Raw genomic sequence first — 17,978 nt, 5'->3', positions numbered from 1 at the left:
ATATTCTTATCATATGAATTTCGATGTCTAATTTTTTTGCTTATTTTAGGAGCCTTTGCTCCATGTAGAGTGAATACAACCCTCAGTGGGTGATTCTGGAGGCGCCCTTGGCTGTGCAGGAAACCTGTGTTGCCCTCAGGCATCTACTTTAAAAAAGAAGTAAGAGACTCTTTTAAGTTAGATACTGTGGATATTCTCTCTTGAGCAAACTTTCTTACAGAGCACTGGTGGTTTTTATATTTGACTCATGACACACTTTTTGATTATTCATATGCAGTAGCCTAGTGAATCAAATTTTGGTTGCAGTTGAGGAAATTAGGAGACTTTTCACTTTCACTTCTGTGAGGTTAGGTTATGGCTGGCCATCTACTCCATCATTTATTTCTTTTTGGGGTTTTTTTTCCTTTCCTCTTCATTTTATTACGTTCAAATTACTGATTGCAAGAAGCACTAGAAAACACTCGCATATTGTTCTGAAATAACATCATCTGAGCTGTGGTTACATTTGAAATCATGATTATCCCACTTCTTCCCTGTCCAAACACCATTATGTTTTAGATGCTCTCTTATAACATGATGGTGTTGTGACAGAAATGAAGAGAAAAACTAACAGCCGCACAATACTCCCAAAATGAGAACTTGACAGCACCACCACACAACAAATGTTTGTGGGATCTCAGAGGATTATAACATCAATACCAGGCAGATTACATAAATCGCCTGGTTAGCCCTCCAACTCCCCACCAAATGCTTCTTAAAATACTTTCTGTATTTACTGTGATGGCACAGGACACAGAATACATATCCCTAGCTTTCCTACTAGCTATCTTCCCTTGTACCCTGCCTTGTTTTCATCCCTTCCTATCGCCATTACATTTTTTTCTATTTGGAAACTTAGAAGTGTTTCCCAGTAAAGCCAATGCCACTGCGCTGTGTGAATCACCCTGGGAAATGATGAATCACAGAAGCCATCCTCTTTTCCAATGCCATTCTGAAACCAAAACCATCTCCACTTGCAAGGCATGCCCCACGAGCTCTGTCCTGCCGCACAGGGCCAGTGCCCAGGGGTTGCTGTAGACTGGGGGTGGCTCTTGGTCCAGAGGAAAATCTCGGTGGTACTAGGAGGGACACGGCGTTTCTGCGCCCCTGAGGGATCCCCGGGGTGGGGGCAGCAGGGTGTCGGCACTAAGCTCGTGTCCATCTGTTTGGCTTTCAGCCCGAGCCGCCGTCGTCCAACAAGTGGCAGCTGGACAAGTGGCTGAATAAAGTTACCACGCACAAAGCACCCATCCTAACCCACCAAGATGGCCCAGCGCTGGAAGCCCATCCCTACTACGGCCGCGTGAAAGTCGAGCGGCAGGAAAGCGAGAAGGCCTCGGCGGAGGGCCCGGCCGAGCACCGCAGCGGGGAGAGCCGCACCGCCACCGCCGCCGGGGACGGGCCGCGGCCCAGGACCGCCAGCAAAGCGCCCGGCAGCAAGGGCAGCCGGCAGAAGTCACCCCTCGCTGCCGACGGCGCGCCCCCGAGGCGGGCAGCGGGCAAGAAGGCGCCGCGGCGAGCCGAGAGGACCTCCGCCGGAGACGGTCCCCACTGCCCCGGCGCAGAGGAGCCCCCCCGGAGCCACAGCTTCCCTGAAGGCACTGCTGGGGAGGCGCCGAGAGCCCGGCCCGGCGGCACCGGCAGCGGCGGGGGCTGCAGAGCGGGGCATCGCCGGGAGCCCCGCTCAGCTGCAGCTGGTGAGAAGCGTCGGGCCCGAGGGCCGAGCAAAACGGCGCCCAAATCCAAGGAGTTCATCGAGACCGAGTCTTCATCCTCTTCATCCTCCTCTGACTCCGGCTCTGAGTCGGAGCGGGAGGAGCGCCCGCTGCCCAAGGCGCCAGCGGCAGCCGGGCCCGAGCCGCGGGCCAAGGACGCGGGGACCGGCACCGCCAGCAAACCCCACGGCGGCTGCAGTGCCTTTGGCTCAATTAATGCCAGGACTAGTACTGAAATAGCAAAGGAGCTGGAGGAACAGTTTTACACCCTGGTTCCTTTCGGTAGGAATGAGCTCCTGTCTCCTCTGAAAGACAGTGATGAGGTAAAGTCGCTGTGGGTCAACATTGACTTAGCTCTTTTGTCCAGGATTCCAGAGCGTTTGCCCGAAGAACCGCTGGCCATGAGCGCCGAAGCAAACCAGGCGGCCAGCCTCCCGCAGGGTAGTAGTGCTGAACCCCCCGCAGAGAAGGGTTTACCGAAATCTAGAAGGAAACGCAAGGTGAGCTTCTGGGGGACCGATTAGAAGGGGTAGGGGAGCCTCCAGCAAGTGGGAGGCAGGCATCACTTGTGCCCACATCCAGTGCTCGATGGCAGTGTCTTCTCCAGGACAGCATTTCAGAGCTGGGATTTGTCCCTGCTCTCCACGTAGGGACTGGCCAAACCCCAGGGGAGTTGCCACCCCAGGAGGTGATGAAACTGCTGATCACGAGGGATCACAGCCCCTTGGAGACAGAATTCACTGCTGGCACATGCCTTTGCGTGCTTAGCGAAAGCACTGCATTTTTAGTAGGATAGTTTTCTCTCATGAGGCTTCTCTCAAAAAACTGAGCATTTGGAAGTGATGCTCAGGTCAGCAAAGGGACAGCTATCTACTGTCTTGTCATGGTCTGCGTGGCATCACTGCGTGTGCAGTAAAAGAAGAGGCAGCATCTTTTTTCCCCTTAGACTGTCAGCAAGAGGCAAACCCTTCAGCCCCAGCAGGGAGCCCTGGCTTTGGGGGAGTGCACTCATGGAAACCTGGTACCAGCCCGATTCTGGAACCTGCCTCCCTCACGCCCTGTTGGCCCATTTTTCCGTCAGGGCTCTGTAGAAGTGGGACCATAGTCCATTAGTTGCCCCCTCCCCAGCAGCACTGTCACAGCAGCCAGGTGGGCACAGCCCTCTGATCACATCCACCCCTCCACCCAATCTCTCCCACACACTTTCTGGTGCTAAGGAGAAAACCCCCTTCGCTTCATGGCCACAGCTGCCCACCAAGCAGGCTTTCTGGTCTGTTTGTACTGATCTGACCCCAAAAGTGACTCCAAACTGGAATCGCCATCTGCTCAATTTCCGGACAGTTTTGCTGTGCAGTCATCTGTTGCCCTCTGAGCTACTGTACATGTGCAGATGGATCTGTGTATTTTTGAGGACCATTTATCTAAATCAGTCTTCCCTATTGTTTAATCTTACTTCGTTTTTGGGTTGGTTTTTTTTTAGTATCTGAAAGGTAGCAGCCCTGTTTCAAGTGGCGAAGTGGTGGAAACAATTCAAGTTTTATACAGTTCTCATTTGTTTACACACTGGCTCTTTAGATTTTATTTTCTTAAGACATGGCCCAATCATCTCTGATCCATGTTAGTATATACTCAAAGAAATTATCATTGTAACAAAATGACAGAAAACACCAGCCCCTGACTTGTTGAAATATTTTTGGATCTGTAGTAAATCCAAAACCTACAAAATTATTACTTTTCTCTTCAATCAGTGTGAGAATGAGGAAGAGTGCAGAGACATCAAGAAAACTCACTTAGAACAAGAGAGTTCTTCACGATTAGTTGCCTCTGCCCACAGCATCACAACAGCAAATCACTGCAATATGAATGAAAATAGGTAAGCCTTTCCCTTCTTATTTATCACTCAATCATACAAACTGTTGCAGTTTAATGCTGTGTGTTACTTTTTACTTAATTGGGCTTTATTTTTTAATTATTATATTTTATGTTGAAAAATTACCCACTACGGTCTCCATTCTTCTGGTTTAATGAACAAGTTAGTAGCTCCTGACATATTCATGTACTTGCATTTTTGTCCTGTTGCACAAAGAAGTTGTGAGCTCAAGTGTGAGACTCATGGAATGAGTAATTATAACTAGAGCAGTGTGATTGTCTGAGACATAGTCATAAACGCTGTATTGTAGGTACCAGTTCACATATACAACCATCTTATAGCCCTTACCTTATAGTGCTGCAAGTTTCAAGCTTAAAGTTTGACTGTATGCATAGAATTATGTATCAGCTCTGTGGAAAACCTTGAAAAAATATCCATAACAATGTGTGCAATACTCCTTTCCAGAATATATTTGAGACCCACTGTTTTTGAGATTACCAGCATTCCATTCTGTGTAATTAGTAAGTGCTCTAGGACAAGGAACTTAGACTTTTAAAAAGGTGAAATTTTAAAAGGATGTAGGGCATGAAAAAAAAGATGAATATTTAGCACTTGCTGGCATGGTTTATGCACACAGACCCCTGTCAATGTCAGAGCAATCACTCTTGAGTTTCTCTGGAGGCTTCCAGAAGTCAAACTTAGACATGTGTCTTCTCAGAGTTCAGCTGCATGCTGCTTGGTAGATGCTGGTCATCAGTATTTTTTTTTAAATCGTTTTTCTGGTAGTATCAGGGTATCTCTTGGGCTGAAACTGCTATAAAATAAGAAAATATTTGTATTTTTTATAGTAGGCTTTTCTATTGTACATATCATTGATGAGCTTGAGCAACTCTTGTCATTAATACTGAAAAAAATCATGGCAAAAACTAATATAAATAGTGGTTATTCAAAAATATGCATTCAATTTCCTTGTCCTGACATGTCACATACATTTCATATAGTGAAAACAATACACAGAACAGTTTGCTTTATTGTGGGTGACAGTATGCAGACATGCCATTCCTCTTACCACAGTGTCACATTTTACATTGTATTCATTTTCAGAGAGTAGCATGGCTGTCATAGCTTGGCTGTCATAGCTTGCTGTGTCACAGGGTTAATTCTGTGCTTGCAGGAAGCAGGGCAATAATATGTGTTTTTCTTAACATTATAGTCAGTACTTCTGGTAGCAACAGTATATTAAAGAAACAAAGAATGTTTGAAATGTATGTTTGCCTCCTAATTGTTTCCTGATTTGTTCTGCTTCCAAGATGTTTCTGTGGTTTGTGCTAGTGTAGGACATGATATCAAATGCTAATATTCCCACAGCTGAGGAAGGGCTACCGAGGCTGTAGCTAAACGAGCAGTGCAGATATCAGGACCTCCTGGTACTCTTGCAACAGCAAGCTGTTCATGTCACATCCCCTCTCCAGTTACACCACCAGAGATGCCTCTGAGGATCTCCTGTAAATACACTCAGGAAACTTGTTTAGAACCAGAACTCTCTTTTCCTTTTCTGTTTCCTTTTCCTTTTTCCTTTTCCTTTTTATTTTCTCTTTTTTCCTTTTCCTTTTTTCTTTTTCTTTATTTTTTCCTTTTTTTATTTTCCTTTATCTTTTATCTTATTTTCTTTTTCTTTGTCTTTTTTCCTTTTCCTTTTTTCTTTTTCTATCTCTTTTTCCTCTTTTCCTTTTTCCATTTTCTTTTTCTTTTTTTCCTTCATTTTGTTTTTTTGGGGGTTTTTTTTGCCCAATTATTATTATTCATCTCCCAGTACAGTCGCCCAGACAGTTTTGGCAGCACAGCTGAGGGCTGGTAGCAAAGGGAGGAGCAAAACCACCTATAGACATGAGCATTTTGTACTGTGAAACTAGAGTCTGAGGTGCAGACTAAGTAAGGTCCTGTTTGACAAGAAAGGCTGCAGGGTCAGGCAGAGATACCCCAAATATCTTGCACCTATATGAGATGCCACAGTCTGTCCATTTCCAGCAGATGACAGCTCTGAGACTGTCCTTTGCTGCAGGTTGCATGGCTTCTCAGTATAAGAAAATGTGCTGCTGCACTTTGACTGCTCACAGTAATTTTAGGTGGGCCCTACTCAATGTGCCAAAGGCCATGTGGAAGGGGAGCAGTTGAAACTACAAATTTCAGCAATTGCTCACAAGCTCTGGGCCAAGCTTTTGAGGCTTGGGTACACTTCTAAAGAGCTGTGGCTTCTCTTGGATGCTTCAGGCCCACACTTTGACAGTGATGTGTAAACACGGTTAGCCAAGCCCTGGGTTTACGTTTGAAGAGAGGAAAAGAAATTACGGTATCAGCCTGCACATTCAACATAGCACTAAAGATCTTATTTTTCTTAGAGGGAGAAGAAGGGCACAGTTGTCTATCTTACACACCCAGAGTTTTGCTTTTGTAAACAGCATCAGTCATTAAAGCAAAACAGTTGACATAGTGTTTTGAAGTACTACGTGCTGTGAAACAGTAAAGGTTCTGAATTACAATTCATGGCTTCTTTTACAGCTAGTTTTTAAAGACTTGCCAGATAAATGGACAAATGTTTGATAAGAGCACATTTAATTAGCTCTGTTCCCTGAAATTATGTGCAGAGATGAAGTATAGTTCTTACTGTATTCTTTTTTGCAATTCCATTAAGTGTATATTGTCTGATACAGTAACTATAAAGAAGTGAGAATTGTCCATAAAAAGTAATAGTCTGAATAAAGGGGAATGTGACAAGGAAAGGTATAGTGTTAAAATAGTCTCTCTGACCTTAATTGCAGTTTTAGTCTTAATGTCAACTGTCTCCTTAAAAAACTTCCAATTTTTGTGTGTTGCTTTAAGATTTTCAGCTAAATATTTTCTTCAAGTTAGTGCATCTGAAGTTTATTTCTGGGCATATTTTTATGGTCTGTCTGACTTCTCTTCATACAAAGCTTCTCTTGAACAAATGGAAGCTGAAAATACTGTCTGTGTTAGAGCTTTCTGCTTTAGAAGACAGAGCAGCTCACATTTCTCTGTGTCTACTGTTTGCATATGCTTCCTTTTGTCTGCACTAACAGCCTATCTTTCTTTATCTTCAAAATCTGTATTAGATTAGTATAAACAGTGCTACCAAAGGCTGAGCAGTGAGCACAAAAACAAGCCAGTCATCTTTAAACACATTTCCTGTTTTAGTTCACATATGGTTTTATTGCCATGGCTTATAAATTGTCACCTGTAACGGTGAAATAGGGCTCCATAACCTGAACTTACACTTCAGAGCCTAATCTTCGTCTCCAGCTATCCCTTAAGAAATGGTGAGCAAGTGGCCATTTATCTCTGTATTTTTTTTTCAAGTACTGTGATACGGACTTTATATTAACTCCAGAATTACAATTTGCCTTGAAGGGAAAGAGAAGAAACATGATACAAATTTGTAAATGAACTCTTGGTCCCAACACTGTACGCTTGTTTCCAGATACCAATAGACTTTATCCTGCCAGCAGGTTTTAAATTCAAAGTTTTGGTAATATATAAAACATTTACTTTTCTCAAAGCCAGCTTTGTGACACTCCATTACTGTAATTTCCATTTCCAGCTTGGCAATACCAATAAATAAAAATGAGAAAATGCTTCGGTCACCCGTCTCTCCCCTCTCTGATGCATCAAAACACAAATACTCCAACGATGATTTAACTTCCTCCAGCAGACCTAATGGCAGCAGTCTATTACCTTCCATCTCCTCCAGCAAAAAGCAAAAGGGTGAAATCCAGTCGCAGCCACATCCCGGAGACTTCAATGTAAGTGTATGCTGTTGTTCACAATATATAGCCTAGCAGTATATTTTTCATTTTGCATTGCAGTCTACAATAGTTTTGCAAAACATTATGCAAAAAAAAAAAATTGTAATAATGAATGTTATTTTGTAAGTTCATCTTTTCTGGCTTGGAGCTTAGCAAGGCACAGAAGAAAGGAAAGAGGGCAGGCTGTAAAATGGGCAAATAACAAAGGCTACATAAGCAAAAAGTAAAAGCTAATGGCCCAAAACGAATAGCTGTCGGCCTCCAGAGCATTGCTTGGACATGATGCAAGGCCCTACATTCGTGGTGCATAAGGCCCCTACTGTATAAGGGCTGCCACTGCCTTAACCATGAATGTGCCTGCAGACAAGTTCTCCTACCTGTCTTAGAAAAAACTTTCTCAGATCCTACTTACACCAGTGAACAGCTTAGCACCAGCCTCACAACTCAGCTCCATCAGAGCCCAGGTATTCATATCCTTATCAGAGAGTCTTGCTCACACTAAATGTGCCCAGAGCAGTGTTGCAGATAAGGGTGTATTACTACACTGCATGGTGGCCACTCCTTCAGAGCACAGAGAGGGAGGAGTAGATGGCTGCCCCCTTTTATGCATGAGTTCTGTGATTAGGATGCTGGAATAAAGAGCCTGTTAGCTCTTTTGATTCAGGGAATTCCCATCTCTCTCTCTCTCTCTCTCTCTCTCTCTCTCTCTCTCTCTCTCTCTCTCTCTCTCTCTCTCTCTCTCTCTCATCTCTCTCTTATTTCTCAAAATCATACCATACCCTCAGGCCTACAGGACACTGACGGTAGAAGATCAAGGGCATAATATTGTCACATCCTCCCCATGACACTGTTCTGCTTTATGTGAAATTCCTAGAAAAATCAATTTGGATACTATCATCTTGATGCCCACTGCTGAAACATCTAGTCAAGCTGTTAGGGCGCTCTTCTGCCCATGCTCCTCTCCTTGCTACAAAAGCTGTTCATATATTTTATCCTATATCTATTTGCAGTATTTGTTATTTGATATAAAAGAGGCTTCAAAAGCCTAAGTATTAGTGCCTGAGCAACTTTTAAGTAAACAGTCTACCTGAGTTGTAGCAGTGATCTCTTCCAGCCACTTTTGTTGTAGTGATAAATGGCCCCACAATATCTGTTAAGTATATATGCATATACTTAAATATATATATTTTTTTTTTAGAGTGGAGGAGGAAGTAGTAAATATAATATTAATTTTGAACACTTTTTCAAAAAAAAGTTATAAATTGTGTGTTTCAAGAATATCTCACAGATGCTTTTGGTAAATTAAAATAAACTAATACATAAAATATTCCAATAAAAAGGCCTTTAACATATAGTTATTAATTTATTTTTCATTCATTAAATGCAAAGGTTTAAACATTTTAACTTCTGAAATATAAATTTAGATGTTTATAACCCATTCAGAATTACAATGATATGATCCTTCACTTGGTATCTTGAAAATAATTTAAATTCCTTTACAGGCAAATGTGTTGGAAATCGAAAGTAAAGGGCGATTGCTTTATGATCCACACCCTTATCAAATGCATTTCACTGAGATTTTCTGCATAGCCTAGCAATGCACCATTTGGTCAACATTTAACTACCTTTGCAATAAAATTCTTATGTATCTGGTTATTCATCTGAGCCTGCTGAACTGATCTGGATGTGCCATATAGAAGATGAGAGCTCATGAACTATAAATGTTAAAGTTACCTTTGTTTTATCCCATCTTCTCATCTGGCACCTAACTGGCAGATCCTTCAAATTCCTGTCAAAGACTGCAAGCCAGGCTTGCCTACAATGGGCTTTTATCCATTTGAGCTTTTTTCCCATTTCCCCGGTGCCTTTTTGTCTGTCACCTGACAAAGAACAGTGATTTTTGGCAAAAAACAACCTGGGGCCCTCTGTTTTGCACTGTACCAGTGTGTAGTAGCCCAACATAGCGGGTCACTTGGTAGAACAAAGGGCTCAGGAGGCCACATCAAGGACAGGGCTGCAGCTGAGGGAATGCATGAGACCCTGCCAAAAGACATGTTCTTCCACTGCAGCACAGAGAAGTGGTCTTTCAAGGTGATCAGGAGCCCAGAGCACAAAGAAACCTGGACCTTGGGCTACAAATTCATACCACACAAGTACATCAGCAGGGCAGCATGAAACGAGTCGAACATGTAAGTTCTCGCTCTCCTGAGGCAAGGGACAATGCTAGTTTGGAAGCTGAAAGCTAGAGATATAACTTGATCTTCTAAATTACTACAACAGATCTATTCTTTAATAATTTCACTTACTGTGTTTCAGAGTGTTTTGATAGTTAGTAATAGTTCAGGTCAGTTTCTTCTCTTTATCATATTGAAATTCAAGCCCTTTACAAAGTGCTCTGACCAATATCTGTGAATTCGTGGCTGTTAGTGATAGGACACTAGTACATACTTCCTGCTCAAATAGTAGGAAAACTAACTTCTAATTTACAACACAGTGCAAAGACACTCTGGTTTTCTTGTTATTTGTAACTTTTTTAAGTTAGTAGCCAATTCCTCAATGTCTTACCTGCTGTTTGTTGTCTAGAAAGCAATTCACATCAATTCAGAAAATGTTCTTCTCTGCAATAAGCCACAGTCCCAAACACAGCCTTGGTCACCTCTGTCCAGCACACCCAGGGACTGCAGAAGGACAAAGCTTATCTTTGATGATATGTAAGTACAAATGGCTTTAAAATTAAAACAATATCATTTTTTGCATTTAAAAAGAGAAAAATACAATTTGTCCAACAGGAACTGAGACGTGGCCAAAATTCTAGTAAGACTTATTGTACACTGAGAAATGAATGAAACATACTATATAAACTCCTTAGTTTTTCATTATAAATTGAGCCTCTAACCATAGAATAGTAGAATTCATAGAATCACAGAGTCATAGAATGCTTTGGATTTGAAAGGACCTTAAAGACCGTTTAGTGCCAACCCCTTCACCACGAATAGAGGATGTCACCCAGTTTTGACCAGGTTTCTCAAAGCCCCATTCAACCTGACCTTGAACAGTGCCAGGGATGGGGCATCTGCAGCTTCTCTGGGCAACCAGCTCTGGTACTTCGCCACCCTCACAGAAAAAATTTCTTCCTGACATCTAACCTAAACTTGCCCTTTTTCAGTTTAAAGTCATTCCCCCTTGTCCTTTAACTACAAGCTCTTGTCAAAAGTCCCTCATCATCAGGGAGCACTGAGGACTGGGTGTTCCCAAAGGATAGGGCACCAAGAGCCAAGATGCAAAATGCAGCTGGCAGGGGTCCAAGTCCCACAACACCTAAGCCGGGTGAGCAGGGCAAGCCCAAAGGTGGAGTCAGGTTCAACCAAGCGCTAGGATCCTCAGGCACTTCCATGGTGATGAGTCAAGTCCAAGGTCAGGCCAGGAAGTCAGGTCAGAATCAGGTCCAACAGACACAGCCTGGGGACTGCCAGGCATGCATAGTGACAAGGCAGGTCCGAGGTCCAGTCAGGAAGGCAAACCCCAGGGCAGGGTCCAGGCCAATGGAGGACATGGCCAGGCACAAGCACTGCTGTAAAGGGGCACGCTTGCAGTGAATTGGACAGGGAGTGAAGGCCCAGACCTGAGCTTAAATGGATTTCATTAGCCCATGGACAGAGGGGGAGGCCCCACATGAGGTGGGTCAGGGCCATTAAGACTTTATTAGTATCCTTGTGGCACTGGTATTAATTATGCACACATCAGACTATTAATGTATCATAACTATAGCAAGGCAGGGTGAGAGGGGCACCTTCTTGTGCACCCTTTGGAGCAAGGAGAGAGGACATAAGGAACCTTGCATCTCTGAGCCTTGACAGCTGCTGCTACTTCTGCTCAGCTAGAGGTATCACAAGGGCAGGGTGAGCATGAAGCAGCAGTGGTAAGCATGAGTACCTGGAGGGGTACCTGACCCTCCTCACCTCCATTGCATCCTTCACACATCCCTGGCTACTTCTCTGAAAATATTTTAAGCTTGTAATTGTCTTTCTTTTATTTTTGGTAAATTAAAATTGCCAATTTGTTTCCCAAGGTCATTTAGGACATAGTATTATTTAGATAAGGTAAAATGGGGAAACTGAAGGTTGAAATCCTAGTATCTAGAAAATCCACATTCTTTTTGACTGATAATGTTCTGGCCTGAAAATACTGATATTTTTTCTGGCTATTGTAGAAGAGGTTCTGTTCAAGGCATGCCTCAAACTGCCTGGAGCTCTAAGCTGCATGACCTTGACATAGTTTTCATACTCACAGACTTTCACCCACAACATCTCTAACTCCTTTATACCAAAAGAAATCTTGGGATAACAGCCTTGTTTTCTCAGGAACTGCTTTCTGCCAGAATTGTTTTTTTTTAAATATTGACAATTATTATTGTTGTTGTTGTTCAAACTGTAATGTTTGTTCACACTGTCTGGTCTCAAGGACAACTAGAGAGGCAGCAGCCTCTCATAAAGAGAAACCAGGTTTCCTACTATAAGGTACAAATAATTCCTGTGGACTTCAAAAGGATGTAACTGGCTTGCATGTCAAGAAAAGAAGGCTTAATTTCTGTGTATATTCATGGCAGTCATAAGCAGATGTAAATTGAATAAATGTAATCAGTTTTTCTGCCTCTTTTGGAAAAAACTCTCCCCTGTGTATATATATCCTTGTTATTCCTCTTACTCCACCTCCCTCCATGTTTTTAACTCTTCCAGTATGTTTATTTAACAGTGTTTAGAAGTACTACCTAACTCTTCATATCTCTTAAAATACTTTATCATCTGTAATTTACTTGCAACTGCTTAATTTTTCTGCAGTTTAAATATGTACATACAAGGCAGAAAGGTGTCAGAGTCAAAAGTCAATAGGATGTGCTCATCTCTTTGGATTAGAAAGAAACACAGTCAGAAACAGCTACAACAGAACTATTGTATCTTCATCTGCTTTTCCCTCAAGATGCTGACAAAAAACAGGGGGACTGATTTGTTTCACTTTCTCCCTAGGATACTGTCATAGGAGATCTGCTTTGGTCAGCATCTCTGTCATCTGAGAGGCTTTTATCACTTGCTTTCTCCATTAGTGATAGAAATGATTTCTCTGGCAGGCATCTCCAATAAAACTGTTTCAACTTTTCAGACAGATACAATTAAACATTGTTGTATAGTGCCTTCCATGTAAAATATCCCCAAGCAACTTGTAGACACTTAAAGATAAAAAAAAAAAGCCAAATAAGATAAAACACAGAATCAAATATATCTTAATTTGTCCTTAAAACCCAGAAACAGTTAAATGCCTGTTGTGCTAACTAGAGGAAGGACATTGTCAAGTACTACATCTGTCATCCACAACCTGTATCTGGCATATGCCATCAGAATACTAGCTGTACTAGATCTTGATTCTGAAATTACTGTGCAGAGAAGTCACTGAAATGTAGCACATTAGACTGGCTGTAAATGTTAAATGCCAACAAATTTGACTCACATATTAGAAGGATCAAATTAAACATGGCAGCCAGTGTCTTTCAAATTCATATAGTACCACAGCAGAGGAAATGCAGTACAGTAGGTCTAAATTATGTAGTAATCCTAATGGCAGCATTTGTCCAAAATGATGCCTATGAAGTATTTCATCTCATAATCCATGAAGTTCTGAATTACTGTAATCCAGCCATGGCTTTAAAGTCTTAATTTTAATCCGACTCTGAAGTTTTTAAGAGACTAAATCCCTTATATTTGATTTAAAACAACAACTATTTTTTTAACCAATCAGTGTGTCTTTCCTTTATTCTCAATTTATTTTCTCCAGATCATTGACAACAGCTGTCACTAGCAACAAATTGGAACACAAGTAGGTCAATAAAAAGTGTATCTTGCTTGGCAGAGTACTGTATACACATACACTGCAGTAGAACAGTAAATATAGCTAACAGTCTTCAAAAGACAGGCAAAATTCTACTTTACCTAGTTTGCCTTTTTTTACTGATAGATCTAGATATGCTTAGAGGTACCCAGCATGCCTTATATGTTAAGTGACATCTATGCTGTTTTCAGTGGTAATTCTTAACAAGATTTCCTGGATTTTTGGCCATTTTTGACCCCATGAAGAGAACATTTTCAAGGCTACATAGTAATGCTTCAAGCCAAATTGATTCCTGCTGTAATTTCACTGAATGATAGAATTCCCAATAACTGCATTTAGGAACTATGTCTGTTGTCCTTGAAGGGATAAGCACAGACATGCTGTGGGTGCCCAAGGGCACAGTCCCACACCTTCCTCAAAATACTGCATATATGGTATAAAAAAGAGCAGAGCATACCCAGCTTCACAGTTTTCCTTATGTCTAAATCAGAACATGCTCCTCAGGATTATTTTATTGCATTATGGGTATTCTTTCAAACTTGGAGTATGGATTTTCTTCACTTATATTTATTTTTCTTTTTTTCTGGCCTTAGAGGAGTGAGATAATACATCTTCTACAGCTTTTTTTTTTCAATTCATGTTTTGTTGAATGTCTGTTCCACCTTTATGGATTTCAGTGCTACACACATCCACCAGCTTTACATTGTCCAAGGGACATATCCTGTGGTGAGATAGAATTCCTATGTTTGTTTGTCAAACAGTCAACCATATACCCAGAAAATATTCATTCTGTAAAGGTGTTATGCATAGAGCTCATGAAGAGTTCAAAAAACAACTTCTTGGCACATCTCTTTGTTTTGGCTTGAAACCCCAAGTGTCTCATTTTCAAAAGTCTCCTCTTCCTTGTTCTTCCTCAGAGTGGAAAGGAGAAGGTGCTCTGTTGTATGGGTTCTGATTCCCATACAACATCTGGAAGTGATTTCACTTTGCATTGCTCAAAATGCCCCAGGGACTCCTGAAATATTTAGAGAAACTTTTCTAGTGCTGAACACATCCTGAGGAGCACAGTTAAGGAACAGAGCTTGGCTCCTCTTTCTTCTCATCAGCAATCTAAAAAATCACTGGTCAGATAGACCAATGTCTACTACACTAAATTCCTTAAAATTCATATACTTACTTTGGACTGCTCTGAGTTTCTTGGCTTTGAGGGATTTCAAGACTTCATCTGACTATTCCAGTCTCCCTCTTATTCTTACTTGTGGCACTGAATTTTCTCATGTGTACCCTGCCTATGATAAAATAACATTAGATGTGTCAGACACTGCCTCCCATGCCGGTGTCTCCCATGCCAGACACTGCCTCCCATGATTAGATAATTAAGCTACCTGTTCTCTGCAAGACCACCTACCCCCTTTCTTTATAGGGACACTTGGTTTGGTGGGAAACAGATGCTTAATCAGCTCTGGCAGGAGATTCTCACAGGGTATAGAATTTATAGCCACTATTCCCTGTCATTAAAGGAAAACCAGACCTGTGGACCTCATTTGAACTTAAATGCTACATCCATGCCCCTCCTCCGTTCCTGTGGGCAAGTGGTTCAGCACGGCTTATCTTTGTATGATTAAACTGTCTGCACTCCCCAAAACAAAGAACATTCACTGCCTCCTGAGAACAGTCCCTGGCCTGTGCTGTCCCCCAGCTGTGCTCAGGCATTGTCTGGAACTGAGCTCAAAACTATGCCATGGAGAGTGAGTATCAGCAATTACACAGCATGGATGATCAAATGATAAAGCTGGTATCCTTGCCCTGCTTATTTCACTTGCACAGGCATAGCCAAGGAATGTTTTTACTGACAGACTCAGATCTGAAAATTTTGTCACTCAGGAAGGAGGATTTGTTTGCATTAATTGATTTTGATGTAGCTTTTTCTTACTCTACAGATAGACTAGAAAATATCTTCAGTCCACAATGATTCATAATAGCGAGCAAGACAAGGGTCTTCTAATCAGGTTCAACAAACTCTCCTCCAGGTCCCAGCAGCAGAGCTGAATCTCATGGATGGGAAAAGACAGTCTCTCCTACGAGTCTTTCCGAGTCTTTCCTCACCTCTACAGCTGGTGAGCAATGAGCAGATGCCTACAGCAGATGATGAGCACCCTCCAAACCCTGCAGCTCTTGGAGTAGTCTAGGTCTCATGCTGAATATGTGGAAGTCTCAGCTACCTTCCATGGTGTTTGCCGTTCTACCACATCTCTGGTACTTGACAGAGCTTGTTTTCCTGAGGTTTGATTTCTCCTCTGCTATCTAGAAGTCCATCCCAGTGTAACTGGGGCTTTGACTACTTGTGCTAGCTCACAGGGAGGTGTGAGTTTTCATCACCCTCAATTCCAGGATTCACAGATGTGCTGTGTACGAGATATTCTAATGCCTCTATTTGAGGCTTAATTCCCAAGTCAGCTTTGCTGTGCCCGTGGCAGTGGAAAATGTATTTACATACATTTGAAGAATGTGTTTCAAGTCCATTTTTCACAATATAATTACCCAAAAGTTTCCATTTTGCACTAGAAGGTTCACTGTAATGGCCCTAGGGTGCAAAGGCTGTGATCCCCCAGGGAAGCCTGGGAGCTTTCCTGGTCATTCCTTCAACATGTAACGTATATTTTCATCTGCCAATGATAACAAACCACACAGGTAAATGATCATAACCTCTTTAATCTAGAGAATCACAGGTAGACTATTCAAAATCATTTTTAGCCTGGGAATACCCTGTTTTCAGAACAAACAATGAGTCATGGAGCTGGAGAGGGGCTATGATAACCTAACACCCATGAGGAATATGAATTCCCAAAATCCCTATCAGTTGTTTACATGATTATGTGCCTCATTATGATTTCTTTCAAGTCCTGTGACTACCAAAGTTTCTTAGGCAGCCTTGACAAGACAGGATCCTTGGATAAAGTCTTTGTTTCAGGATCGCCTGCTTCTTTCAGTGTAGATATCCCATTCATGTCACCCAGCAGTTTCACCCAGACCTTGTCTTCTCCCTCAACAGAGCTAGGTACATCAAAGCTGGCTGCCAGGTAGTCCCTCTCCCAGAAAAGTCTTTCTGCCTTTGGTTTTCAGCTGCTTCTTAAGAATTTAAGGCGTCATTCCATGGGATTTTAAAACAAAACAGATCTGGACTGCTGTAGTCCTGCCCTCTCTCCCTAGGTCTGATTATAAAAGCTTTCACTCCATCTTCAACTGAAATTAGTTTATTTCACTGTATCTATTTAACATACATTGAAAGAGACAAAAGTCCCTATTGTGAATACTTCTTTCTTTCCTTTCTTTTCGCTTGTACACTTTGCCCTTGCGTGTTTTAGTTTAGATATTGATTTCGCATGGATATCTATAAGTCATGAATCTGGATCATACCCAGGAATTTGTAGTAGATTTTGACTCTTTCTCTTGTATTTCACTACATTAAGATGGTTAGTCTGGGGGATTTTGCATTTTTGCAAAATAGGAGTCCCCACTTATTTTATCCTTCTGCATTTCATTTAAGTTAGATGCGAGGCTTTCATTTTGTCTGATATTTTTTGCAACAGTAACTCCCTCTGTAGGTATCTGTACTATTCATCTATTCATCTAATCTGAGCTATTGACCTTGTTATACTAAACCCAACAAGATGTTGTGTAATTGTGTGATTGAGTAAATTTTTCTTACATTTGGCCTGACTCCAATCAGATCCTTTGTGCCTGTCTTTCTGAAATGCCTATAGTACTATCATTTAAATGGCTCAGAAATACTCCCCTGTCCCTCTCCACTTGGCATGCTCCTCTGGTGAACCTCCAGACCTGCTGGGTCTGCCAGAGTAAGCATGAGACTCCTGTAGTTGGGTACCCACTTCGTGCAGCGTCACGGGCTCTGTGTGTGTGCCGTGCCTCAGACGCAGCACTGCTATGTCCCATAAAACAGCATTTATTTGAAGTTGTAGAATGCACAGGAGGCCGTGATACATCAGGGGAGAACACTATTTTGTATAGCAATACCCACTCAGCTCTGTTGTTTACCCCAAAGAAGAACACCCTTATCTGTGACCCAACATGCCAGACAAACTCCTGACACATGTCCTGGTGTGAAACAGCAAACAGGCAAGGCTGTGTACCCCTGCCTTTCACTTTACATGGTTTTCTTCCTCTTATAGGATTTTCTTCTCCTCCTGGACTGAAAGCTTAGGGCATACTGCCACAGCTTCAAAAATGGACATAGGCTTACCCTGGCTATGCCAGTTTCTTCTGATTTGCCCTAGCTCTGACCAAATTTTAAAGTCACTCATTTTGCTGTTCTGCTTCTTTCCAGCACACCCATTTTTTCAGTGTTTAGACTCCTAAAGTTGTGAAACTGGTCCTATATTTAGAATTATGATTTAAACTGTTTTTATTACATGCAATTGTTGTACACTGAGGAAGCACTAGTTGGGTTTTTTATAACACTTCAGCAGTATTATCTCTGAAGGGTATTAAAATGTGCACTTGGCTACATTTATGATGTTTAATTGAACTTTTATTAGTTTTTTTAATGTATCCTCATAAAGCACCGTACGACAGTAAGAAATAACGTACAAGTGGTGGATTATGTAAATGAAGCAGAAAATGCTATAGTTTAGT

The 17,978-nt window shown here is 41.9% G+C and overlaps 1 protein-coding gene across 3 annotated transcripts in view; it reads left to right on the top strand.

Moving 5' to 3' along the window:
- AFF3 (ALF transcription elongation factor 3) overlaps positions 1–17,978 on the top strand; it is a 333,159-nt gene that overhangs the window by 286,126 nt on the left and 29,055 nt on the right. For all 3 annotated transcript variants that reach the window (XR_007907616.1, XM_051806789.1, XM_051806788.1), the window contains exons 11-14: positions 1,217–2,254; positions 3,503–3,627; positions 7,241–7,442; positions 10,029–10,156. Coding sequence is in view for 2 of the 3 variants with exons in the window: in XM_051806789.1 (XP_051662749.1) it covers positions 1,217–2,254; positions 3,503–3,627; positions 7,241–7,442; positions 10,029–10,156 (1,493 nt within the window). In the remaining variant the exon portion in view is untranslated. The remainder of the gene's footprint in view (positions 1–1,216; positions 2,255–3,502; positions 3,628–7,240; positions 7,443–10,028; positions 10,157–17,978) is intronic.

Source organism: Manacus candei, unplaced genomic scaffold (genome assembly GCF_025592945.1).
Source record: "Manacus candei isolate 608988 ecotype Guabito, Panama unplaced genomic scaffold, ASM2559294v1 h1tg000069l, whole genome shotgun sequence".
Taxonomy (NCBI): domain Eukaryota; kingdom Metazoa; phylum Chordata; class Aves; order Passeriformes; family Pipridae; genus Manacus; species Manacus candei.
Note: the sequence above shows the minus strand (reverse complement) of the source record. Positions and strands in the feature narration are given on the sequence as shown.